At 36.9% G+C, this 16,753-nt stretch overlaps 1 protein-coding gene and 1 long non-coding RNA gene across 8 annotated transcripts in view; both read left to right on the top strand.

Moving 5' to 3' along the window:
- The first annotated feature begins 131 nt into the window (after positions 1 to 131).
- On the top strand, positions 132 to 7,889 carry ARL14EP (ARF like GTPase 14 effector protein). Of its 6 annotated transcripts, none has more exons than XM_085300877.1 (5): positions 210 to 324; positions 3,603 to 3,814; positions 4,049 to 4,556; positions 5,567 to 5,697; positions 7,204 to 7,889. In XM_085300877.1, exons 3-5 carry the CDS (start codon positions 4,134 to 4,136, stop codon positions 7,430 to 7,432), a joined length of 783 nt encoding a protein of 260 aa, XP_085157003.1. In that variant the 5' UTR covers positions 210 to 324; positions 3,603 to 3,814; positions 4,049 to 4,133; the 3' UTR covers positions 7,433 to 7,889. The 6 variants fall into 6 exon arrangements, with proteins under 6 accessions (XP_085157005.1, XP_085157007.1, XP_085157003.1 ...); XM_085300878.1 differs by lacking the exon at positions 3,603 to 3,814 and adding an exon at positions 1,321 to 1,358; XM_085300879.1 differs by lacking the exons at positions 210 to 324; positions 3,603 to 3,814 and adding an exon at positions 132 to 187.
- Positions 7,890 to 12,571: 4,682 nt separating this feature from the next.
- LOC146598116 (uncharacterized) overlaps positions 12,572 to 16,753 on the top strand; it is a 42,491-nt gene continuing 38,309 nt past the window's right edge. The window contains exon 1 of one of the 2 annotated variants that reach the window (XR_014895325.1): positions 12,572 to 12,728. This is a non-coding gene — a long non-coding RNA (uncharacterized LOC146598116). Of the gene's footprint in view, positions 12,729 to 13,560; positions 13,643 to 16,753 lie in introns of those variants that run through there. The other variant, XR_014895326.1, reaches the window with a different exon arrangement.

Here is a 16,753-nt window from a genome sequence, read left to right as displayed (position 1 = left end):
CTCCCCCCCCGCCTCAGCGACGAGCGCTGTTGTTCGCACCTGCCCGCCGGGAGCGGGCAGCGCATGCGCAGCCCGCCCAGCCGCCGCAGCTTTTGGTCACGTGACTCCCCCCCCGCCTCAGCGACGAGCGCTGTTGTTCCCCCCTCCCTTCCCGACGGGAAGTGCCCCTCCAGGCTGCTACTCTATGGTGAGCTGGAGGTCAGGAAGGAAGGCGGGAGGGAGGGGGTGCTTCATGGCCGTTACGAGCAGCGCCAGCACGGCTGGGGAAGCGCGGAAGTCGGGCGCCGGGGTCCTGGGACACGGGCGGAGAAAAGTCCCCGCAAGGTGCCGGCGGGAGATGGGGGAGGCCCCAGGAGCGCGCCCGGCGGCCGTTGGCGGCGGGGGAGGGGCTGCCGGGCCGCGCCGGCGCCTGGCCTGGCCGGGGCCCCCACCGGGCGCCGGCTCGGCCTGCCCCCGGCCCGCCTCGCTGGCCGGCTCCGCCGGGGCTCGCCTCGGCCCGCTGCTCTGCGCGGCTGGCCTAGCGAAGCGATTCGCCGCCTTCGCGAGCTTTCCTCTGGAGTTACGAGCAGCTCTCGGCACACAGAGCTGGCTGGTTGTTGTGCCTGTTTGGATGCGAGTCTGTCGCACATGTTGCTGCTGCCAGCAAGTGCAATGTATTTAGACATGGGTCCATAGACTGTTCTTTACCTTCAGCTTTTTATAACCCAGTGCTGCTAGTCTAGACTGTATTTTTACCGCCTTTGTTTCCACCTACAGTTATAGGCTAGGAAACCCTTGCTGAACCAGCACAAGTGCTTCGCAGTGCTGATCTTCATTGCTTTCCTCTGCTTTAGTTTGTTGTGTTCTGTGTGATAAACACTAATTCCAGTTTTCACAGGTGTAAGTCTTTGTTAGAGAAATTGGTTCTTAAAGCTCTCCTATTTCCACTAAAAAGAGTTCAGAGGTAAAAAGCTGTGTATTCTCCTGAATACACGGTGGGGGGGGGGAGAGAATGTATCTGGGCTTGGCTTCTGCCAAGGATTCTTACAAATCAAGTGAGCAAAATGYGTAACTGCATAACTTGATTCAGTTGAGACGTGCTTTCTCAGAGTTTCATACATCTGTATTTGAGGTATTGCAGTGATCTGTCAAAACAGATGCTTGCCAGGAATAGCAATTTAATAACTTAGGTCCTCTATAAAATAGAAAATAATTATCAATTTTTAACTAGAATGTCTTCCAAGAATTCAGACTTCTAATGCATCTGCAAGTTTGGAAATTCTAAACGATCACTTTTATATTCATCTAATATACTTTTCCCCCCTTCATGTGCCGGATCAGGAATCAGAAATATACATTTGCTTGTTTTATCCTCTGAAGTAAGTTTAGTGACTTACTTGAATCAAGTTACTCGATGTTAACCAACAATGGTTTTAAGTTTAAATGTATCTAGTAATGTTGAATGAAAAAGTTTGTGTATTCTACTTACCCAGGTTTTATTTGAAAATCAATTTATGAAAAGCAAGATTATCCTTATTCTTAAAAAAAAAAGTATTAGGTATTTAAAGTAACTTATTTAAAGAATTTAGTGTGCTGTCAGAATTGAAAGTGCAATATATAATTGTCCTTAATTGTTACAGACAAACCTTTTTGTATCATAAACCTTTGGACATGAGGAACATCAAACCTGGCATTTTCCACATAACATAACAGAACACTCAAGAGCATTAATGTCCATTGATGCTGTTCTCATGCTCTTTCTGAAGAACTTTTTAAAATCATTTGTTGGTGAAAACAAAATGTAAACTCAGGCATATCATGCTTTGATCTTAGAGAATTTCAGTTATCTTACTTTGAAAGACAGACTAGTTTACTTTGGACGCACAATAGAAAAAAATTTCCATTCATAAAAAAGGCACACTAATATAGAAGAATTTTRGATTTGAGTTAAAAATTGAAGAAACAACCATTTTTGTTGTGAATTGTTCCACAATGTGACGTTTTAGAATTAGAAAATAAATTTTAGAAAATTACAGAATCCAGTGAGGCATACTCCTCTATTTAAATAGACATTTAATGATAAAGTTCATATGCTTTTATGTGAATCAGGTATATTTAAAACTCCAATGACATCTATATTTTAGCCCTTCTACTGCAATTTTTTGTAATCTTTGTTATTCATGCAGATCAGAAGAACTATGCAGGGCACAAGAAAGATCTTTAACCGACTTAAAACAGATTTTTTACTTAAGAGTTGTGATAACCTAGTAATTTAGGATTAAATTAGTTGTAGTCCTTGAAATACAGGATTTGGGTTTTTACCTTGAATGTTAGAATACCAGTTTTTCAATTTCCAGATAATTTGCAGAAGCCAGAACAATATTTACTTTATTTTCAAAATGAAATACCACTCCCTTTAATTACAGCTTGTAATTATAATTGTAATTGTGTTGTAATTGTACAACTTGTAATTGTGCCCTTCATATCTAGCACTCTTAGTGCCTCTTTGAGCTCTGCTTTTAAATCTGAAAGCTAGAGCATTCTTAACAATAAGTTAAGACAAGTTGTTTAGAAATATTTCTTCAGTTATATTCAGTACTGTCTTGAATCAAATGTAATTTTAGACCTTAAAACACGGTTACCACTCTGAGTATAACCTAATGCATCGCTTATGCTTTGAGCAATTATATCACTAGACAATACTGTGTTCTATGCAAGACCTTTTAACTACTGTACATACAATTTAATATAGGGAAATGTGTTATGTAATTGCTTCAAATATATGCATTTATTTCAGGAAAACTAAAGCATTACAATCAAGGGGATTTCTGCTGCAAAACTTTCCTCAGTATTTTAAAGGCCTATTAACTTCTCGTTATTCTGTGTTAAGCTTTTTCACTAAAGCTGCTGTATTCATGTTTGTGTGTAGGATAAATCTGCACATTTCAATCTCATGTCATTAGATTGTATAGTGCTATTTGCTTTATTTTATTGAAAATAGCATTCCAGAATCTCTTTCCATTATCCTACTGAATGATATTTGTATTGATCAAAAAGCTGCATTACCCTGTCCAGTAGWTAGCACAACTGGCTATGTATTTTAATTTGTCTGATTTTATCTTAGCAGAATAGGTTGTAGGTGAACCTTATAAGATCTCAGTTAGATTGTGTTCATTTAGGTTAGGGTTCTTGGGTGTTTTGGAAAGCAAATAAACTTTCTCATTTCTCTTGTTAGAAATTTCTTTATGTTGTCATAAAAAGTAGCAAAGATTGGCTCAGGTCGGATGTTTTAGGGCCATCATTAGATTTGCAGCAAGCTTTGGCACGAGTGTAAGACCACTCTTTGGTAATTGTATTAATGTTTAAATGACTGCCCGGCATTTACATCAGGCAGATATAGCAATCTGTTGGAGATAGCTGCATGCCTGTGGCCATATGACCAGAACATCTACACATGTCTAGAACTACTAATCTTTGTGTATACTGCAGGCTTGAAAAGAATCAGGTTGATTCTGTGTATTCTTTGCTCACAGAAAGAACAGGGGGGAGAGCAAATGGGAAACAGCTGTAAATTAGTACCATCGGACAACCTGTGAAGCCTAACTTACCACTTCCTTTCCTAGAAAGTACTTGGAAACAGGATGGATGAGTTGTTCAGCTAGCCATAGCCCCCTRCTGTAGGCTCTCTCTACTATCTTCCTTGACCACCTGGGATGGTGATTTGCCTCACTCACATGCCAAGAGTGGGGTCTTTCTTTAAGTTGATGACCCGAGCAGGCTGCTCTCCAAACAATACATCCAACTCATACCTTGTTTCCAAATTGCCTTTGAGAAGGTAATACTACTACTGGCATGAACATTTTTCATTGGTATATATTATAGCTTAAAGCATATCCTCTGAAAGGAATATAAGATGCATAGTTTAATTCTAGAATTAAATTTGATTTATTTTTAGTTATAACAAGACTAAGAGGCTATAGTGTATTATAATTTCTTTAAACTATTTTTAAAACTACTTAATCTGTCAAGCTTGCAGTACAAATCTGATTTATATTAATGCTTTCTCTAGGGTCATCTTCATAGAAGCCACTAAAGAACTACATAGAATTCATTGTATACAAAATAAGTGAAATAAGTTGTTTTGATCAAGTAAAATGGATCCTTGTTCAGTTGGAATTCAGCTTCAAGCTACCAATGAATGTCATAAGACCTACTATACCCGTCACACTGGTTTCAAGACTAAGCAAGATATATCTTCATCTGACCTACTGTTACTTCAGCTTAGGACTGGAATGACCCTTTCAGAGAACAATACAATCTGCTTCCATCATGCAAAAATTTACATTGAAAGATTTGAAGACTTGCAAAAATCATGCTGTGATCCCTTTAATATACATAGAAAACTATCAAAGAAAAACTTACGTGCAATTGATTTAGATGATGCAACTTTTCTAAGTGCCAAGTTTGGAAGACAGTTTGTACCTGGCTGGAAGCTCTGTCCTAAATGTATGCAGATAATAAATGGAAGTGTGGATGTTGAATCTGAAGATCGCCAAAGAAGAAAACTTGATTCAGATGTATGTATATGGATCTGTTTTTCACTCCTCTAAGTTCTATAAGCTGTTAGAATTGGAACCATTTAAATTCTACATAAAGAAATGAACATTTTTAATAGAAATGTGGAAGAGTATAACCTTTTAAATGTTTCTGTTTAAATGATTACTGTATTTAAACCTTTATTTAAAAACCTGTTCAGCTGAATGTGTGCATGTACTTTGAAAAGGCACTCAACTTTTTATCTTAAAAAGATCATAATATTTAATTAAGGGAGAGGATTTTTTAATTCAAGTAATTGTGATAGGGTGATTTACTCCAAGTTTATGTAAATACCAGACAGCTACTTAGTATTTATTTAAACCTGTTTTTCAGGCGTAGCAAAAGACAAGCTTGTGTGCTTAAAACTGAACACTGCAAAGATTGATTCTAAGGGTGCAGAGATACACCGCTGTCTTAGTCTCTTTGGTTTAAAAATACACTGTCTCTAGCAGTTCATTACCAAGTAAACCTGCACTAAGGTGAATTAAATGTACTCTGTTGTGGTGTCTGAGCTGTAAAGGCCATGGCCTTTGTTCAGGGGCAGTAATGAACTGGTGTGGGAGGAGGATTCTTTTAAGTGCTGAGTTTGGAATACAGTTTGTACATTGTAGGGAGCTTTGTTCAAGATGTATGCAGATAATGAACAGAAGTGTGAGCAATCAAATTAACAAAAGCTCGTACATAAATGCCCTGAAGCAAAATACAACTGCAATCTAGAAGCAGCTACCCTTTCAGCCCAGAAGCAGAAACATGAATTTTTAGATGACATGTTAGCATGATTTGGAGACTGATAGTGTGTGAAACAGAAACTTGAAAGATGAATTCATTACTACTGCTACTGCAGTTTGTACTGTTGGTTTTTAAGATTTAAATCCTTCCTTGTAGGAAATTCAGTGCAGAGTTGAGCTTACCTAAGTTTTTCCAAAACCCTGGCCATTTTATGATGGAGATTGATGTTGATATTCAAATAAGATTTTCTGTTTCTGTTCAGGGGCGCACAGCTAAGGCTTTGAAGTCTCTGCAGTTTGCTAATCCAGGACGACAGACTGAGTTCACTCCTGAGACCAGTAAAAGGGAAAAAAGAAGGTTGCAAACAAAAAGTACATCATTTAATTCAGACAGGTGAGCTGCTTCCAGTATTTGTTACTATCTTATCTTTCACTTCAGGATACAGTAGCCTTGATAGTCAGTATCCTTGAAAGACTAACATTTTCTGTATGGAAGATGCTTGTATGGTTTTGTTTTGATTTTTTTGAAAGACAGCAATGGTTTAACTAAACTGCTGTTACAACTCACTTGCATTATTGGGGTAAACAAAACAAAGTAAAACAAAATACAGTCCATATTTCAATCAATTAAAATAAGTACAAGTATTTGGTAAGATGTGGCAATGCTACACACCAGTAGATAGATAAAGATATCAATTTATATGTAAACTAAAAGTCTAATAATAATTAAACTTGAATAAGGTAAGACCAACGTAGAGAAAACTTAATATTGATGGGAGCTATCATCTTTCAGTAAACTCAGGAGCAAAATCATGTAAGTTAAAGGGAACTTTATCTTCTTTAAAAGAAGGTTAGTGAACTGTTGTCTACCATACTGGACAGTGCTGGATGACAAGTTGAAGCTTCTCCTGTGGCTGATTTCAAAGTCAGACATCCAACACAGAGAAAGGGTTTATGCAGCCGATTTTTGTGTCATTTTCCAATTACGTTTTGGACTAACTCGGTGTTATCCAAATTTGAGAGGGATAGAAATATCGGCTGTAACTTATCCTACAATTTATGTAAAGTCATGCAAGAAAGGTAGTATTAGTTCCTTTCTCCCACTCTCCACCTGAAGTTTAACCTTACAAGACAGAAACCAGACAATACTGCTGGAGCTGCTCACAAAACTATTTATCCCTTCCTCTTCCATTTCTTTCTTCTAGTCAATTTGGACAGAAGTTGCAACCAGAGAAATTGTAAGGTGATGTCAGGAAAACTTTTTTTGAGAATGCACATAGTTAAACACTAGATCAAAGATGTTGTGAAACATCTGACCTTAGAGCTATTCAGAACTTGAAAAGGCTCCCAACAACCTAATCCAAGGTGTCTCATTTTAAACAGAGTCAGACAAGACTACTTCCAGAGGTTCCTTCTAACCAGAATTTTCCCATGATTCTGTAGTTTAGCAGAGCTGTAACAGATGAGTAATGAGTAAAGCATAAAGAGTATTTTTTAATTATCATGTATACCCTGAATGATTCTACATAACCTCCTTTGAATTGCAACTATACATGTTACAAGAGATGAAAGTAAATAAAGGCAGATTCTCACATCATCTGAAAGGTAATGTAGAGTTAAGTGTACATCGTAACTAATAAGAATATTATTCAAAAATKGTTGAATATATGATTGTACTATTGAAGAAACTAAAACCTTCCCATTCTTGAAGTGAGTTCAAAAGCACTGATTTAGGAGAGGGAATAGTTGTTGCATATAGTAACATACGTATATCTTTTAGATAAATAGTGTTAAAATTAACACCTGAAAATAGCAAACTTCTGTCTATGATTATTAACAATTTGATATCAAAATAGATGGATTTTTTTAAATGGAAATAACTTATTTTTTCATTATGCAGGCAAGTTATACCAGCAAAGAGTAAAGTCTATGATAGCCAGGGATTGCTCCTTTACAGTGGAATGGACCTCTGTGATTGTCTTGATGAAGATTGCCTGGGATGTTTCTATGCTTGCCCCAAGTGTGGCTCCAACAAGTGCGGAGCTGAGTGTCGCTGTGACCGCAAGTGGCTATATGAGCAAATTGAGATAGAAGGAGGAGAAATCATTCGCAATAAGCATGTGGGTTAGTGCATATATGTATTATTTACCCTGATCATATATTCCATGCTTTGATAAAACACAGCACATTCATCACTTTAAGCTTAATTAAAGCCATTGGAATTTATCATGCTCTGTATGAGCGATGCTGTCTTTCATATTCATTTTCAATATGATTATGAAAACATTATCATACTAATCTCATCACACCTCATTCCGTCTTGTCAGTCTTGCTAGTCATATGAGAAAGTTCTCGTTGAACAGTCTTGCCTTATATTGGAGTATAAGGTGCTAAATTCTTATGTGACATTCTTAGCAAGCAACCCCATTTCATACACTTTTGTAGAGCATACTATCTCTGTGCCTCCCTCATTTATCCTTCTCTATTTCAAGGATCTCATGGTTTTGATTGTTTTCTTTATGTGAAACTTCTCTATTGTAAATTCTCAGTGAAATTACATACAGTATAATAAAGTTTTCTCCAGTATTAATATTGAGTGCTGTATCTTCTATACAGTATGTCAGCTACATCTGATAAATCTAATCTACATTACTTACTAGATTCAGAGGTAGTTCAGATCCTGTCCAATTTATTGAGATTTATGATCAAGTTATCCACAGGAATTCAAGCCTCACCATTAAAGTGTTACTGAATTGTCAAGGCATTAAGAAATAATTCCAAGTATTTCATTATGGTAGTGTGTTTAGCTGGATTCTGCATAACACAATTGAAATAATTTTGATATATCTGGAGTTGGTCGGTAATTGAACTGAAACTTCAGTAGTCCTGTGTTGGGTTTTTTTGCTTGTTTTTAAGGTAAGGGTTTCTGTGAAGCTGAAGAGAATTCAGGTGTCTGTTCCCAAGCTAAGGCTATCAAGATTGGTGCAAAAAACAGTTGAGATTATTTTAGTTGATATAATATTCATCCTCAGAAAAACTAAGATTTTATGATATAGCAAAATTCAAAGAAAAGATACTTTCATAATTGAAGTACTAGTAACAATGCATAGAATAGCATTTAATGTTGTTTTGGATGTGACAGAGGCACAAGATCTACATATAATCTTGGATTACATTTATTCAAGAATGCTGTTAACTATCACCTTCTGAAAGCTTTCAGTTGACAATCTTGCTATTTAGACTATTTTCTTTTTCTGGTGATGTGAAGGAGGTTGCATTTGTAAAATTCAGTTATGTTTTGAGTTGTACTGACATCTGCTGGTCTTAGGGAAGTGCAAGCATCAACTTAATCTCTTTATTTTCCAAAAAGATCCAACAGAAATGTAGCGTGACTGGCTTTGTTCAGAGCAATGGCAGTTCTTCCAATGTGTGCGCCTCTCTCATTAGCTCTGGATTCTAGACACATTTATCACAGGACTTATGGTTTTTTTGCTTGTTTCTGCACAGCATGCTGTGTACACTTTCATATAGCAACATCACAAGTTAGTAAGAGCTGTCCTATTAGCTAGAAGCATTAAATTTGTTATCCATGGCTTTCTTTACATACAAATTATTTAATACATTGCATTATATTGACTACAGAGTGTGTTTATTTTGACACGGTAGTTAGTAGCTGGTGTGTTTTGAGACTGTTCCAGCTCTTAAGCAACTTTTTGAATTAGATGAAGAAATATACACCTGCATCTATCTACATTAGAGTGAAGAGGAAAAAGCTGGTCTAATCCAGAGTCAGCAATACTCACTGTTAATAAGCATAACAGGCTTTGTTGAATATAATATAACTTACCACCAAGGCCTAGAGTTAGACTTTGGATTCAGTACACATTTAAATGTTTCAAAGTGAAATGCAAGTAGCTTATATTTTCTAGAGCATAGTATTAGAATTGTACTACTCTATCTCCAATGAATATCAAAARAAAAGAATGTATTCAGTCTTTCAATTTAAAAAAATCATTAGTAATGATGGCTTTTCCAAATAAATCACTCAAGATGTTCTCAAATAAAATGCACAGGGCTACTRTTTGACTGAAAATCTGTTCTAAATACTGGGTACTATTGGTTGCTGTAGAAGCTTCATAAGGCCTAGTTTATTTCTGTGTAATAGGACTTTTTGGTGATGGTGGTTGTTTGGATCTGTTAGCTATGTAGGACTTCAATTGACCTATTTTATTCTCTTAACCTAAGAAATACTATTAACGAAAGACTTGTATATCATAATTTCTTCACCTATTAGAAGTCTAGTTATAGTAGATATGAAGTCCTTTCATTTCATCCCAGTGCAAAGAACAAACAAGCAGAAATGAAGAACTTTATCTTTTAAGTGGGTGGTTTACATTAGGTTGGAATGGGCACATGAATCCAAACAATTCGCTCAGTTTACTCAAGTGAGGTCCGATGTCTTTATCGCAGGTCTTTTCCTSTAGACCTTGAAAATTTTGAGGACTGAAGGTCTAGAACTAAAAGCCTAATCTACACATGCTAAAACTGGAGAAAAGGAAAGCACATCCTTCGTACCTTGTACAGCAGTAGGACTGTCAGGATTGTGCCTGTAAGTGCAAGAAACGTAGCAAGAATGGGGGAAAAACAAACCAGGAAAACTACAAGATTATTGCTGTCCAATGCCCCTTATCTTCTCCAGCTTGCARTAGTGACTGCAGTTAAGTATTGCCAAGTTCACTTTTCCTTCTCGCTTCACTTATTTTGCAACAATCTAATCAATATCATCTTTGCTAGTATACTCAAACCACCTGTTAGTTGAGAGAATGGGAGGTGAATGGTTGATACAGAATGAAAAGCTAAAATTTAGGAAAATAATCCTTCCCTGGGAAAACTGACAGGAAAGCCACATAGCCTCTCTGTTGGCTAGTAAAAATAGGATCTCATTAAGCAAACTAATTCTATAGCATATCCTTTTTTGAAAATGGAAGCTCAGTTGTTACAATGTATATAGGATGGCACTGGGAATCTTAAAGTAAATAGAGCAAGATGATCACATGTTTTTCAGGGTACCATTATGCAAAGGCAAGATGTCAGGAAAACAGCTGGTAATGAAAAACCCACAGATGCAGAATATGCATATCTAAATAGGATTATAGTAAAGATCTTAGTCTCATTTGCATGCAGCCTTCAAGTGGAATTGTTAAATTCTCATTTCTCCTTTACATTATGGCAAAAAGTCATCCTATCAAGATGATACTACATACTTGCCAGTACAAGTCAATGTGAACTCCATTCCCCCAACAGCCCCAGGTGGACTAAATCTACATATGTGATTCATGAAACTCCCAATTACTGTCACCAAAACTCAGGTAGACTGATCAGTTGGAAAGTGCCTCTGGAGATCATCCAGTCCAATCACCAGATCAAAACAGGACTGATCTCAAAACCATAATACATTGCTCAGGTTCTTACCTGAGCCATTCTTGCTTGTTAAGCACCCCAGCCAGAGCAGACATCTAATCGAAAGCTTCTAGACTGCTGAAAGATTAATAATGGTAATGATTAACCAAATTATACATCTTTCTGGAGCAATTTGCACAGAAAGCAATGTAACATAGACAAACTGAATTATGACACTATTTACTTATACCCCGAACAATAGTCAGAACGATAGATTTTAGTTCATCTACATGCATCATCTTAGGTACATGTTCTGCCAAAACTTGCAGCAGTTAGGCAAGGTTGCTGCACATCTTCAACAGTTGCCAAAAAAGTTAAGTAGCCAATTTACCATGTATTGGTATCCAGTGTAGCCATCTTTATTATATATTGAGAGTATTGGRAATGTACAATTAAATTTTCTTGGTACCTGCTAAGTTTGGTTCTTGGGAGTTTAAAATAAACTAAATTAGATAAAATTTATTTTCTCACACTATGTTTTCTTTTACTATTAAAGCAAACTTTAGCTTTACATGCATAGTGTGACCAAAATAACTATAGAATCATCTTTTTGGTGCTTGGAATTCATAATGTCTGGTGACTTTTCAAGTTAATATAAATCATTGTAAAGCAGGTAGACTCTAACCAACCAGAGCGTGTTTCCTTTATACACCTAGGTCATAGTGTATCATTAAGTTGAATAATATGCTTTTATATGCTTCCATGTTTCCCTCCTCTATTTTCCAATTAAAAGATTAGACGTTTAAGTAAAGTTTTACCATCCTGCAAGGTTTGAAATGTTACAGCTATGAAACATAGTTGTATGTTTATATAAAGTTAAACACCATACAATCTTACCTCCTCAGTATAAAAAACAAACTATTCATTGCTATCCAAAAGTAACTGCATATTGTTCATACATAATCCCCAGTCTTTTTGGATTATTCTACAACCAAGCCTATTAAACATTGCTCTTTTGAATATAGCCAAAGGGAATCATTTTCCATAAAAGTTAAAGTTAACAAACCTGCTATAATCACTTTAAAGTCTGCATATATCCAAAAGAAAAGCAACTGCAGATATACCCCAGTCACTGTGTTAACATTTCTGCTGCTGATATAAATTGGAAAAATGAATGTCTCAAACTTTACATATTCAAAAGAAGGAAATCAATGACAATGAAAATTTGGGGAATAGTATCTATTGAATCAATTGAGTTTATTAAACAGGGGCTCCAGATGTGTGATCTGGATAGTGTTAAATATTGTTTTAGTTTTTCTCCCACAGAAAATTCACAAATTTAAAGTACAGAGTCAAATTTAATATCCTCTGACATCAGCAGGAATCATCCTATTGACTTAATGATGCTTGCATCAGAACCTTACAGTCATATCTAAGATATGGTGTGCCTTTTTTTTTTTTTTTTTTTTTTTTTTTTTTTTTAAGTGAAGTTGAAGGTTTCAAACAATGATAAAACAGTCTCTGGGATCCTCTCTGCTAAAGGCTCAAAGAGCAATATGTATGTACAGTATATTCAGGTAATTAATTCAGAGAAGGCATTTTATTGACACGTTCAGTATCTATGCTATTAAAAGGCATTTATCTCAAGGAAAGGTTGTAAAGGGGAAACGTATGATGCCAACAAACTAACAGAAGAGTTGCCTCTGAAAAATTGTGACTTCATTGAGCAGAGTAGGTATAATCCTCTTTTGTATTAATCATTGCAAAAGATAGCATGTTATTAAAGGTTTAATCAATGCTTTGGTAGTTCTGGACATGTTTTCAGTTTTCACTGATTTTTGTTGTTGATTACTTGACTTTCAGGTTCATTAAGTCAGTCTCTGAATAAAGCCAAGTATAGGAGATCAGCAAAAATGAGATGGTCCATCTTTCAGCTAACTTTGAACAGCAATCATGCACTGGAAAAACTAAATACTACTTGAGTGAGCTTAAGTATTCAAGCAAGCGCAAGTTGAATTGTCTGACGTAAGTTTCTTGCATAATTTGAATCTAGACTTCTGAACATGAAAGAGCTCTGGTATCTAGCACTCTGCAAGAAAAGGGGAATTTCTTATGTAATGGTTGCATCCAGCATAAACATTAAAGAAAATATGAATGCATGGCAGGTRGGAAGCTTACAATGGTGGTGGGTCTTTCCCATATGGATTCTGTCATAGCTAACTAAGTGGCAGGGACACAATATAACATTACTCTGAGATACAGCATGAATTTAGGTTTCTTTTAATCAATTTGGTTCAAACCGCTCAGAAACTAACAAGAGAAAACTCAATGGTCATCCAAGAGACTCAAGAGAAATTAGAAATAGCAAGAAGTAGACAAACCTACACAAAAAGCAGAATTGTGTAAATCCAGAAGTCAGACTAAAAGTGTTCAAGGGGAAGAGATGAAAAAAGAAGAAACAAACGTAGAAAATTGAGTTAAGGCAACTCTAAATTCATTTTTTTCCTGTTTTAATATTTTTTAGCTTTTTTTATATAGAGCATATAAATATTGTCAAAGGACCTACAGGCAACTGCACATCAGCGTATGCTAAACTTCCATGGTTGCACAGCTACATAGATACTAGGTGATTAGATGCACATCTGTCACATTTTAAGTGATAGAAACAGAGCTTTATCTTACCTTGCTAAAATCAACATTAAAGCCACTGGTTTAAACCGCCTACTTCATTCTTAGGAGTCTTGGTTGAAACTCATACCTCAGGTTTACATTTTAAAAGTTTCTCATATCCAGCAGAGGGCATCAGTTTACTGCAAACCTGACCACTAACTTTTCTTTGTGTGCTTTATAGGGATACATCTGCATTCACTCGATCTGTGTGGATTTCATTGTAGGACAGATTCAGGAATCACTCCTAAGACAAGGGATGCACTATCCAGGTCAGTGAGATTGCAATAGTGCAGAYTCAAATACGAGATTAGTGTTTTAAAAACAGACAGACTGGATTTGCTTTTTGGTCTTCCTCAGTATTTTTCTTCCCCATATACCTTCCTGATTGTTAGTCTTTCAAGTGTAGATCAATACAACTCCTTATAAATGTGTTTGCAATTTACATTGCTCACTATGAAAATTTGATTTTAAAACTCCAGCCTATCCATTCCCTTAGGAATTCAGTGTTAGGTAGTGTAGAAGAAGCCCATTCATGCAGTTCTTAGTGAAAGAGGAGACTTTCTGACATCTACACTATTGCTGCTGTTAGTGTGCAATACACAGTTAAAGAGCTGCACTCATTCTTTTTCAAGAACAAACACTTTTACTCCGATATTCTCCTCAGTTTCAGTATTTTACTAAAGCATACATTGTATTTTCAATTATGAAAAAGAATCCATTCCTGAGGCCACCTCTGTCACCTATGGGGAGACCATAGCCCTTCCAGGCCGGTGGAAGCTCACAGCCKAAACACCGTCCTCCAGTTAAGCTGTGCATCTTGCTTTATTGTGATCCAGCTATCTACATCTTATCTTACCATTTCATCAAGAGCCCACTACCATACTACTTCCAGTAGCCAATAGCATGAACTATGGCAAGCCAGAGTGAAGCAAGATGGGGATAGCTAGAAGAGGGAAGAAAGCTATAGGAGGAGACCCAGCAACTAAGAGGAAGAGTGCTCTAGTTCTTCTCTTTTGTCACCTCCTCCATTTGGAGGGCCCTAGTTCTTCTCTTTTGTCACCTCCTCCATTTGGAGGGCCCTTCACACACACTCAGAAGCAAACTAAATCTATATAGCACAGTAAACACCTTGTCCTTACAGGTTCTAGTTAGCACAGCATTAAGAACAAGCTGGAGGGCAACAAAATCAAGTCTCCATCTCGCCCACAAATGACAGCACCAGTTAAACATCCCAAGTTAGCCACTTGCCAGCATCATCAGAACTCAAAAATTAGAAGAGAAAAATTGCAAGGAATTCAAAGTTTCTGCTCAATATACAGGCCTTCAGGCCTCACAAACTACCTAAACAAGTGGAGCTAAGGGTCAAAATATGTTCTCGAGAGTCAAGTCTAGACAATAGAGAGCCCACACACATAATTTAATCACACCTTTACCCATAGACCACTGAATGCAAGCTTTTTTTAAGCTTAACACTTCATGGAGCAGGAGAACAAATAACCACCATAATCTAATGTACAAATAAAGACTCTACATAGCATTTCTATTAATCACAACTGCTCACATAAAGGTAGAAAAACAGATTTTACAGACTTTCAGTAATATAATAAGCTTCCAAAATGTAGTATTTCTTGTTCTAGCTCATCCTTCTTATGAGTACCTGACAATCCAGATGCATTCAAGAGTTTTCTCCCCATTTCATCTATTTTCTGTTGTAGGGTCTGTTACAAAAAAATGCTACTGCTACCCACATCCCCAAACAAAAACATTAAACTTCTCATTTCCTTCTATTTTATAACCTCATAGTGCTCTCACAGGTGACTCCCTGGGCAGTTTCCAATCACACAGGCTGAATCCTTCCAGCTGACTTCAATGTTGCTATAACCTTTTTCCTAACAACCAGCTCATCTTAATAATAGTTGTCTTGTTAATCAGAGTGATTATATTTCAGTTTAGTGTTCAGTTATTCTCTTGGCCAATCTGTCTTACTTCCTGTGAGTTTCAACTCAATCTCTAAGAAAAGAAAAAGGTAGAGTTATTTGTCTATTAAGCACACTTGCCTAGTATGCCTAACCTCAAGCCAAACTCCTAAATTGTACAGATTTCTTAGATCACCGCTTAGGTAAACCTCAATACTGTTCTGTCAAGCCAGTTTGTCTATATATTGCATTGGCAATAGCAAGTTGTTTTCTCATAGCAGTGAGCTCATATTAGCAGTCCTATTGACTTYAGCAAAAATTACATACATGAGTTAGTGATCCAAGCAAATAGGTCAGTTCTGCACAAGTAAAAAAGGCAAATAYGACTTGGCAAAGTGCTGAAACTGATGGAACTGTTCCCACAAAGACACTATTCACTTTCAGCTGTTATATATGCTTTTGTAGTGACAAATGAGTAGCGATCGCACCTATGATCTGATGACAATAAGCCACTTAGACACAATGAAAGGTAGCTACTAAGCAACAATCAGTATATAGCTAAAATAAAATCTCCTTCTGTTACTGGGAATCCCCAGTAAAATGTTTGAGTAACCTTTGCAGGATTAGTCCCTAAAGACTAGATCCTTGGAAGCATTAAGTCCCTGTGAAATCACAGCCCCTGTGAAAGTTAAGTCCCAAATGCCTGAATCTGGGCTTAACTATCTGGGCTTCCCATTGCAGTTCAGAATCAGGTTTGGAGACAGGGACAAGACAACGGAACRCGGGAAGATAGAATAGATGACTTCTCATGTCATTTTTGTTGGATATGGTCATAATAAAGCTAGCTAGGTAGAAAGCTCAGAGTAATTAATTGACAATAATGCAAGCTAGTTTTATCTGTAGGCAAACTCAGAATTTTATTTTTCTCAAGCAAAAGTTTTCTTTCTACTGTTACATTTTGGTTTCACTTTAGCTTTGATCATTTATCCAGCCTACTCTGTGCCAACTACCTCTGGTTTATGACTCCCCTGTGTTAATTTCTTGTCTGTGAATTGCTGATTCTTTGAAGTAAAACATTGGGCTACTCTGTTCTGCAGTAAATGAGAATGCAGGGCCACTGACAAAAGAAATCCATCATAAGAATCGCTGCAGAAAATGTCTACAACTTTTCCTCCTCCAGATGTGAGTGAACTACAACATTCAGCTTTACACATCTGCACACCAATCCCTACTGGGTACCTCTGTCCGAATATGAGGTAATATAATGAGCCAGTTTTCCTCATGTACTGATTGAGCACATAAGGGAATCCTCATTTTTAAATAATACATTTTCTCCAGAATGGCAGAACCTAAATCATTAATTTTGTATTTGTGATTGATTTAATTTTAACTTGGGTAGTGCCTCAGATGGCCTAAGGCTTATTCAGATCCTGAATGCCATCAGGTAGTTTCTACTTATTCCAA

This window comes from Rhea americana, unplaced genomic scaffold, assembly GCF_003343005.1.
Source record: "Rhea americana isolate MKP2758 unplaced genomic scaffold, rheAme1 scaffold_17, whole genome shotgun sequence".
Lineage (NCBI taxonomy): Eukaryota > Metazoa > Chordata > Aves > Rheiformes > Rheidae > Rhea > Rhea americana.
Note: the sequence above shows the minus strand (reverse complement) of the source record. Positions and strands in the feature narration are given on the sequence as shown.